Source organism: Strigops habroptila, chromosome 3, assembly GCF_004027225.2.
Source record: "Strigops habroptila isolate Jane chromosome 3, bStrHab1.2.pri, whole genome shotgun sequence".
Classification (NCBI taxonomy): domain Eukaryota; kingdom Metazoa; phylum Chordata; class Aves; order Psittaciformes; family Psittacidae; genus Strigops; species Strigops habroptila.
Genome location: NC_044279.2, coordinates 10,944,146 through 10,954,886, shown reverse-complemented (window position 1 = coordinate 10,954,886; position 10,741 = coordinate 10,944,146). Strand labels below are relative to the sequence as shown.

Genomic DNA, 10,741 nt, shown 5'->3' with positions numbered 1-10,741 from the left:
TTTGAAGGCAGAGTAGATAGATAGATACACAACTGAACTCTACTAAATGGCCTGCTCTGTTCACATGAGGTTGGTTAAATAACAAATAGCAGAAAGCAAATACTGAGCATTCATGTGGGTCTCCATCATTAATCATCTGCCGATTATAGTGTTCTTGCAACTATGAAAGATAAAGCCATGACAGGATGTAAAATGAAAGCAATATTCCTTTATGGATCTTTTTTGTGTAAATTGCCATACAAGCAGTTAATTCTCATGGCTCCCAGGAGGTAGACAGGTCACATGAACATCCTTGACACTTTGAATATAAAACTATAGCAAGATGTGGTTTTGACATATGTACTATTTCTATATTTTTACAACTTTGGAAGCATCCCTGCATGGTTGAAGTTACTGGCAAGCTTCCCATTGGTTTCAGAAGTTCCTGATAAAATCCACTGACTTTATGAATCAATTAGAAAATCCCCTTTTTGGACTACAAACAAAAAGAAAGTGATGTTTACCATGGAAAATTCAGAATCAGACTTCAAACACTCTGCACATGGGTTTATTTGAAGAGTGATTCATTGTTGATATAGCTGGAGTTGTTAGCAACTATATGTTTAAATCATCAGAATTGCAGTGTAACCAGAAATGCTTAGAACTTTGAAATTTCAGCTAGATAATGAAAAAGAAGTAACGAACTTACTGAATGAGAATGCTATGATGCTATAGGAGCCTGACAGTACTCGGCTGGACAGAGGCACTAATCTGGTGGGGCTAGTAGGGGTGTTGTTTGTTTCTTTCTTTGCAAGCTATTGCCGTTGGCTGCTTTTGATACGAAATGCAGCAGCACCTAGGTTTGTTCAAGTTATAGGTTTCCATTGTATCATTTTTTGTACTATCAGTAGTACAAAGTGATACAGTGAGCCCTTCCCTGAAGTGTAAAGTTTATTTAAAGAAATACTTAAAATTCCAAGCCTCTCATACTGAAATTGTCAGGAACTACAAACCTCTTGGTAAATACTCATGTTTAGGTTAAGCACATCCTTTCTACTGCAAATAAACTCTCTCTCTGATATGCTTAGGCCATTCTCAGTGCAGATTTCCTTCAGGAAACTCTTGGGGAGACTCAGCAGGATCACAGCATGGATTTGACTGTATATTTAATTTTATGTGCAATTCTGCTATTAGACACATGAAGGTCTTTAAAGTACCATTCCTCCTTAGTCTGCACACTAAAATCCCTCACTGAAATTAAAACTGGGAGGCTAGCAATGGGATTCTAAACCTTTTTCTTTAAAGAAGAAATATAATGCTAATTAAGTTGTTGTTTTTTATAAAATATTTTATTAAGAATAATAAGAGTAAACAAGGTTACAAAAATACCAACTTTATTAACTAATGAAGAGGCCGTTAATTACAGAAGATTTATAATACAAGTTATAACCACAGTGTTCCCTTTTCATTAGGCATTCAGCTGGATATATTTAATGGGAGCGTTATTTTTCCCACTTAAATATAAAAAAATACTCCCTATCATACACTGAATTCCACAGGCAGCTCCCTGAAGTTAGATCCCATGCAAGGAAAACACCATACAAAAATGCCCAAAGGTATGTTTAAAAAGGAACACTGCAAAATTTTAGAGTGAAAAGACATGTTAGTTCCTGCCAGCAGCCCCAACATTCATAAAACAATATTATATCAGTGCATGTGAGGGAGGAAGAAAATAATTGATAAGGAAACAAGGCTAAACAACCAATCCAATAGGTTTCATACAGGTTCCATGGGGGTCAACTAGTTTACAACCAATCTTCCAGAAGGATGGCAACAAAGCCTTGCCTCCTGCTGCAGTTGCTGTGGAGTTGAGAATCTGTGTGCTTTTCAGTGTACAAGGATGCATACAGTTCAGTGCAAGGCCATAGCAAAAAGCACTGAGCAACTTTCAGCCCCCCCTTTTTTGACAATCACATTCACTGATTTCAAGGGACGTTTTGCCTGAGTAGGTTTTGACCCTCAGAGATATATACGGACCCTCGTCTGAAAAGCTCTAAATCAAGTGAGTAGCTCTGTCAAGTACATTGGCATTACCTGCAGCAAGGGTTTGCAGAATGCCTCAGAGAATTTTAATCTTAAACTAGAGAAGAAGATTTCAGCAGTAGCAGCAAAAATCTAGACCAGTACATTCCCAATGAGAGCTACAGTTTCTCTGAGGGTCATGAGGTTTATGAAAGAACAAGAGATAGGGAAAAAAGCTTTTCTGAGGGAAAATTGTTTTCATTAATGAAAGGAAGAAGCATCAGCCAGTTCCAATGCCCAAAGAAAATCAGTAATTAAATAGAACTAACTTCAGTAGCACAAAATCACCTCTTTGGTTTCAAAAATTTTATATCTGGTTTTTACACTTTTCAGAGACCAAGGATTAGTTACAGCAATGAGAATGAAGATGAAATTCAGTGGAGTTTAAGAGTGTTCTAAGATAAGAATTTAAGTTCTGTACCCTTTAATTCTAATATGAATAAAACCACACCTACAAAGTAAAGTCCAGCTCCTGCTGAAGTTAGTTAAGAGGGTTTCTAGCAATTTAGATGGGCACTAGATCAGGTTCCCTTGTTATTATAGCGAGAAAAATATTAGAACAGTGAAAAAATATCTATAGAGTGTCCTTTCTTAAGAGAATCCTGTAGTTATAACAGTTGCCTGGTACGGTACCATTGGTACCAACAAGAAATATTCACAGGAATAAATGAAGTACAAATTCATTACCACATATCATTATTCTTCTCTTCCCTTGCTCTTCAGTCTCACGTGCCCTCCATACTGAGATAGGGAGAGCAAGAACACCTGATAAGCAAGTGCATACAAACATGTTAAGTTCTGGAGCACCAACTCTGCACAATTTATTTTACTGAGGAGCTGCCCAGAACAAACAGGTAAAAATCCTTACACGTTGTCTAACAAAAACCAGTATTTTTATCATATATATATGTGTATATATATATATAAAAATCACAGTCTTCTGCACAGCAGAAGCTTATAACTAAAATATTTTAAGATTTGATTTTTTTAGATAGACATAACAAAATGCCTGCAAATATAATACAGTGGGCACATAACAATTCTTAGAATACCAAGAGTGAACATGGAGTTACATATTTTATCCACATTCTACTTGTGACTGGAGACAAAATTCTCTTGGAGTTTTTTAAAAGTTTCTCTTAAAAAATTAATCCTTTCAATAAGATATGGTCAGTATATACTTAGTAAGAATACGCTCTTCACATACATGGCAATAATTAACTGTAAATACAACAGGCTAAATCCTGTTCTCTTTAGGCCTGGTAAGTAAGAGAGTCCAAAAGGAGAATAAAGCCTTCAGAGGCAGCTGGAATGTATCAATACAAACTATCTGTGTAGCATCCACCACCTCTAGATCCGCTGTACAGAGAAGATGCATCTTATCCAAAGAGACTATTTACATCAGGAGGAATTTCAGAAGCTCTGCTTGCTGAAAGGCTTCTTCCTATGTGCCAGTAGAATCTTCTGGATGCTTGACACAAATCTCAGAGGCCAAGCCACTTAAGCATGGGATGAAAAGCATCCCAGTTCACCAGGAAATGTAAGCATATTTGAGTCTCACTGAAATCAAAGTGCACTGCTGAAGAAAATATTTTGGCTAGTCAACATGAGGACTGCCTCCCAAGACAGCTCGCCTGAAGTGGTTACTTTCTGCCAGGGCAAAATTCAACCCTGTGTCTTCTGAATGAAATGTCCTTTTATAAATGTCCTACATCACGATGTCAGCTTAGCGGCTATGCAGTTGGATATGATACACATATCATGCAATTTGCTAATGGAAACATGTAGTCACAAGTGAAGTAACTGTGCAGTTATTTATGCAATTACATGTACAGTAGTAAAACTAACAATTGGATATATGTTGTATCAATTTTCCAGAAATTACAGGGTAATTGGTGCCACCTATAACAACATATTTGTATAAAACTTGCAGCCATACGAGTAAATGACTAAAGGAGAACATGTGCTTTTCATGGACGCTGATTTTTTGTTCCCTTTCCCCATCAACATAAAGGAAAGTGATGGATTTACACACAGGCAGGAAACACAAGCTACTAAACTATTGGTGATGTTTTCCATATTACATACAAGATCATATCAATATCTGAAATAATTTTATTACCCTGAAAGGCATTATGCAGAAGATATAATTTTGTCCAAATCTAGGTAAGGGTTTATTAAAGATCTTAAGTCTCTGAAAGCCTATTAATGTATAACTTACTTTTCCCAGTATAAAGTCTCTGAGCCAGGTGCTAGATCCAACTATTCTAACGATTCTTTTTCCTGCTGTAAATAGAGTTACTTACACAAAATAACTAGAATCAACTGAATTTTTGACTCTTGTCTGTTGAGAAAGATTTGGGTATATTTAATTGAAATTTATTTCAATGGCCAAAGTTTGCCAGTAGCTGATCAGAATTAACTTTTCAAACTGTATGAAATACTCTCTTTGTCATTGTAGATCCATGGTTATATCTGGAACTAACTTTAAACAAATGACTGATAGTTTACTAACCAATCCACTTTTATGTCTCATCCCTCATCCAAAAGGGTTTTTAAGATATCTTATTATGGAACCACATACACACTGGAGGAACCAAGTGCAGAACTAGACTCTATAACCACTGTGTAAAAGGAAGTTATAATGACTTCTATGAAAACTCTGCTTGCAGTAGGCTTGTCAAAGTCCATCAATAATGAAAAGATTAATTTCTAAAGAGATTATTTTTAATGAAATATTGAAATCATTGACCTCTTATAAGGGGGAAAGAGAAATATGATCATATATGCTGTCCTTGACAGATGCATATATCTCTCAATTGGTCTTTTGTCATATGTGAAGAGAAATATATGGCTCATAGAAAGAATAAGATGTGATAAATAAAGCTATAATTGGATTCTCCTTCTAAAATAATCTGAAGAGCAGCATAAAAAAGGTCATATGATCTATTTCTACAAAACCATTTATCATCCCATAATGTCTTTGCAAAATTGTTTACCCATTCAAGTATCTTCAGGAGATATGTCACCATACTTGCATATACTGTAAGTCACTCCAACATTTATAAAACAACACCGATGGACAAAAACACCAAAAACACCCATAAATATTAAAAGAAGCTCAACAAACTTGACTATCAAGTAGTTAAAAAATTGTTGATCTTTACATTACACATTAATTCCATGTTGTCCAAAATCTTTCTTTGAATGGAAGTTGTCAAGTTTTCAGGGTTTTCTGTAGGTCATCATAATCTTGTGTATCCACCTGGAATAATATGAGACCCGAACAAAAATCCCAGGACGATTTCTAATGGCACATCCACGGCCAGGAACAATGACACCAACTACTATCTTCAGTCTGTTTTGCTCACAAACCAAAGGACCACCATAATCTCTCTAGGAAAAAATAAACATAAAGAATGTCACTTCTCTAAATACTTCAAGACACAGCTTTCACCTGTCTCCTACTGACTGGTGTCTTTTGGGGGTGACCTAGCTCAATGAACAGGCAATAGAGTTATTCTTGCCATAGGACAAAAAACAACTTCCGATATCTTTTCCACAGCTAGAATTTAGGAGAACCAATGCCAAGGTCGGCCTTTAATCTCTGATTGCATCCCATGCAAATTCAACACTGTGATGCATCTTTCCATGTGATTCTAGTGACTTCAGACTACCAGAACTTACTGTCCTCTTTCAGCTACCTGCAAGCATAATATTTGTTTATGTGCATATAAATAAGATAAGCTGAAAGTGAGTTGACTGCTAAACATCTGTGTTATGATAAAAGGCTTTGCATCAAAGACTACTGACAAAGCCAGGTTAATATTCTTCTGTCAGGCAATCATTTTGCAAAGCCCTAGAATAAGAATCTATGTATACTAATAAGAAAGGGGGAGAATTCCAAACATAATAAAAAATAATATTTTGTAGACATAATTTTGAGACATAACTTGTTAAAATGCTCTTGTTCATTATTCTGAGTGGAGGAGACATCTACACACCAGTACATGCATTCAGAGAAAATTTGGAGTATGGCCAACTCAGATCTGGGTCTTATTTAGCACTAAAATATGTTGTTTAAATTAGATTGAAACAGTAATTTAGATACATTCACATAGATCTGGGACAACATAGACAACATAGACACTGCAGCTTTTACCCAGGCAAAACATATACTGAACCTAGCAAACTATCTGCAAAACTAGGCAGTAAATGTCCATATCAGATAGCGAGACATTGTTTCAAAAAATAAAAGCTGACAATTAGCATTGTATTCTCTCCAGATCACCAGAGAAACAACAATGCTTGACCTTTATTTGGTTTAGCATTTTTTTTCCTGGCTGACTGCAGATTAGTTCCCACATGAGCAATGAACTATGTCAGTACCATCAGAGCAGCTCATAAAACACTTTCAGGAGCAGAGTTTCACCTGCCAATCTGATTTTGTTTCTCTGCCTGTTCTCTGCTGAGGAAAGTAGCTTCAAAGGGGAACTCAGGCAGCAGGAAACCATGCAGTCATTAAGACTGATTGCTAATATTAATTCAGTCCATTTCTTCCAGCAGGGGAAAACAAAGTGCAGGATCCCCAGCAGACTTCCATGAAGATGTTTCATCTATAAGCCTTGACATGTCTAAGAGCTCACTTATGATTAAATATTTGATTTGATATTGTGAAGAAAATACTTTGCAATAACAAAATGATTATGTGGAATATTAATAAATGGAAGAGGCTTCAGCCTGTTGAAGACCTCAGTTCCCCATCATTTGGTGGTACCCTTGGGTAGAGAAAATTTTCACTACTTGGTTAAGATCAGTATTAGGTAAATCATCTATCCCAGATATTAAATGCATAATAATGTTCATGAGTATCCTCCTGCTATATATCAACTTATCAGGATGATTTTCCACATGAAAAATGATATCTTTCTGTAATAAATGATTTACAACATTTCTCCTCAGATGTCTTTTCTCCATCATCAAATCTAGTCCCAAGCAAAACAATATTGAGCTATATAGTTTCAATGAAGTAGTTCTGCTGTCCTCACTGATATGTTGCTCAGGTTTGATTAAGGAGACCAAATGCTCCACCCTTCTGACTAATACTGAACCTCAGTACATTTTTTGATCTTTCTCCTTCCTTCATAACTTTATCAACACTGTTAAGCAATGACTTTTCTGTATTTTGCATGCAAGTCCTCATCTAACTAAACAGTTAAATTTGCTCCAGCTTTTGCTTTTTGCTCAATCAAAATATGCTGCTCTTTCTAGCACCCAGCCCACTGTAGCCCTTATTATACCAACACAAATTTGTCTCAGTCTAGCAAAGTGTTTAGTCACGTGAGTATATTTAACATTAACGCAAATTATTTACTGGCATGGTGGTACGGTGAGATTGAAGCAAAGGAACCTCTTCCTGCACTCTGGCAGAAAATAGGTCACTAGAAACAAATAATTTTCCTATGCAAAATATTAAAAGCATTTGTGCGTGTGTGTGTGTATGTGTGTGTGTGTGTGTTTGTAAAAGTTTAATGCAGAAAGAATAATTGTAAAAAAAACCCCAGGAAATTATTTCTGGGAAAGAAACAGCCAGGCTGATGGCTCCTACGAATTTATTAGGAAATTTAATATTTACCTCACAAGGCCCAGCACCAATGGTTTCAGCCACAGCACAGATTTCTGACTCATTCACAGTGATCTTCCCTTTGAGATATTGGTTGCATTTCTCATTTCCCAAAATAAACAGGTTTGCTACTCGGAGAAGGCCATCATAGTTAATTACTAGGATTGAAAAGAGAATGAAAACTTTATTCTATTTTAAGCAGAAAAAAATGAAGATACAGTCTGTATTACAAGTCACTCATGTAACTTCAGTTATTGTACTTTCTCACCAGTACTCACATTTATTGTCCATCCCCATTTTTATCATGCATTTGTCTTTTGGATTTCTTATATTTGCTACAAATGAGATTTGCATGAAATTTGTTTGGTGGGCATATCTCTTCAGTTCTCTCAAGATATCTGGAGAAGTTTTTTGTATTAGAAGAAAGGGCTAGGTGTCTGGGCTTACTCTACAGTTCACCACCAGCTTGCCCTACCCCATCACAGAAATCAGAAAAAGTGAGCTGAGAATGTTGTCGCTCCCATCAGCGGAGCAAGGATTTTTCTCCCTGCTTCAAACACAAGTTAGCGTGTAAGAGTGCCTGCCATGGCCTAGGGAAGGACGTGTGACTTGAAAAATACTGTAACAGAGCAGAGTTTTTCTCATTCTGTGCTGGCTCAGCTACACTGAATGACTTTGTGCCTGTAAGGGCAGACCCACAGCCTTGTGCAATCTCCATTCATCAGTGGGAAGGTCAGGAAGCAGGAGCCCTGTGGAGCTTACTCTTGTTCTACATGTCGAAAGACAAGTCTGTACAAGCTGCAAAGATAAATAAAGGGCCTAGACTTGCCCGTTCTCTGCATAGCCATCAAAAGAAAAAAACAAACTCGCCCTTCGCTGACTTATTATCCTGTTTTCTTGAAAAAAAATGGATGTAACACTCCTTTCCTGACTGGGATGCTGTGAGGATTATAATAAGTAGTGCATAAAATAATATAGCACAAAGTCCTTGGATGACAGATGTTATGTATTCACTGCATTATGTAACCCTACTGCATTTCAAATTCCTTATCAGTTTTAGTAAGCTAAGCTTTCCTGCAGTGCTGCACTATGCTCCTGCCTGACTCCGCTGTCCCCTAGACAGGCATTCCCTGCAAAGATTGGCTAATATGGCCATGCTGGGAACATCAAATATAGTCATCTGAGAAAGGGCTGGTACAGATTACTTGCCACCCACAAAGAAATGCAGAGTAACGGCTACAAAGAAGAGAGCCTCAGAATTACAGTCTAGATTCTGCTCTGCTTCCAGGAGAGCATGAATATGTTGCTGCTGCATACTCAGGGTCTGTGGCAAAATGACATTTGAGCACAGCAATTATTGTAGTAATTATTGTCAACTGGCAGCTATTAACTTTATCATCAACACATAATTAGGCAAATATAGCATTTACCAGGCTAAATAAATGTCTGTTCTCCCACAATTTTGTATTTACTTCACAGAAAACCTGTGTTTAATAAACATTAGTAAGGTTGCAATGTCAAGTACTAAAAAGTTAGGGAATGCCAGACTTAGGGCTGCCTGTGCATCCTTAGTTCATTGTCTTTGTGTATGTTAATTATGTCTTTGATTACATGACCCTGTATTAGTTTTTCCACAGGGTGGCCTGCTTTGGGATACAGAAAGACTGCTCAAGTAAATGAATTGGAATTTTTCAAAACAGGGTTAGAACTCCGCAAAATAATTTTACCAAATTTTTTAAACATGTAGAACAATATATTTCTCTAGTTCATTCTTTGAAATGTTTGAATCATTTTGCCTGTCAATTAAACAAACAAACAAAAAAAAAGTTGGACTAGAGAAAATATTTAATATTAAACGATCTTCAGTAAAATGCTCAAAGATTTACAAAATTGGAAAGAAAATTGAAATTGCATTTTAAAACAAAAACTGTCACAACCATGGCATCAGGCAATACCAGCAGTCTCACCTATAATGACAAGAGGAAGTAAGCTGTCAATGTATTCATTTAGTTTTTAAAAATAGTTTCTTACATCCAGTGTATCCCCATCCATAAACACTGCAGCTGGTCTTCTCTGGAATGGTACATCCAGAAATGGGCAATCGGATTATTTCTACAAAATTTGTCAATATGGCAGGTCTGAAAAGAGAAGACAAATAATAGATACAATGGGTTTTACTCAACCTTTTAAAATGCATCTTAAAAATAACTTTAACACCAATCAAAACCTGTGCTAATTCTTTTCCTTTTCCATCTTTGATAGATTCTTCTACCTATTTTTTGTGCTACAGCTGCTAACTGTCAAAAGATTTCTTGAAATGCTGTCAGCACTTTTGTGCTATTTAACTTGGATTTTCATCTTAAAAGTAAGTAATGGTGGCATTTTGTTTGAATATACAGTTTTGCTAATACGGAGAAAGTTTGAAAGTTCATATATACAAAAGGATCTCAGTTACAATCTAGTGCTTATTCTATAAATTAAGACCATATACTAGTCCATGTGGATTGTTATTTAAAAAAACCCAACAAAATGACAAACAAACCAAACCAAAAAACCCTCCTAACAAACCTAAACTTGGTTATCTGGAAAAGAATATAGGCACAATTTTTCAGTAGTAACATCTGCTTCCTGACCAAGGTTGATGAACCTCCATTTCTGCATATATCAAGTAAAATTTCTTTCAATTGGAAGTTTATCCTATAGAGACATCATCCACAGTATCAAAGATAGTAGAGAACTGAATTTGCAAATCTTATTTAGAAAGAATCTCATTCTTTAGTTGAAAATTCTGGAATTCACAATAATGGCTACTAACCTGCTAAGTTTCAGTAAGACCAAATCTGATCCTGCAGGGCCATATACCAACTGGGAGATATTCAGAACTTGTCTATGCTTCTCCTCTCCCTTTCCTTTGATATTATGGACTCCAAGCCAGGCTTTGTAATCTTTCAAATCTTTGTACCTAAATGAGACAAAGTTGGTTACAATTTTGATAAGCATATAATAAAATAACTAAAATAACTCTGTCTAAAATGCTAGAAGATCTTAACTAATACT

The 10,741-nt window shown here is 36.1% G+C and overlaps 1 protein-coding gene across 2 annotated transcripts in view; it reads right to left on the bottom strand.

Moving 5' to 3' along the window:
• Window positions 1-1,356: 1,356 nt before the first annotated feature.
• The window catches only part of HGF (hepatocyte growth factor), a 59,343-nt gene continuing 49,958 nt past the window's right edge, over window positions 1,357-10,741 (bottom strand). For both annotated transcript variants that reach the window (XM_030480476.1, XM_030480477.1), the window contains exons 15-18: window positions 10,500-10,646; window positions 9,716-9,822; window positions 7,697-7,842; window positions 1,357-5,457 (exon numbers count right to left, since the gene is read on the bottom strand). In XM_030480476.1, coding sequence (XP_030336336.1) covers window positions 5,287-5,457; window positions 7,697-7,842; window positions 9,716-9,822; window positions 10,500-10,646 — 571 coding nt within the window. In that variant the 3' untranslated portion in view covers window positions 1,357-5,286. The remainder of the gene's footprint in view (window positions 5,458-7,696; window positions 7,843-9,715; window positions 9,823-10,499; window positions 10,647-10,741) is intronic.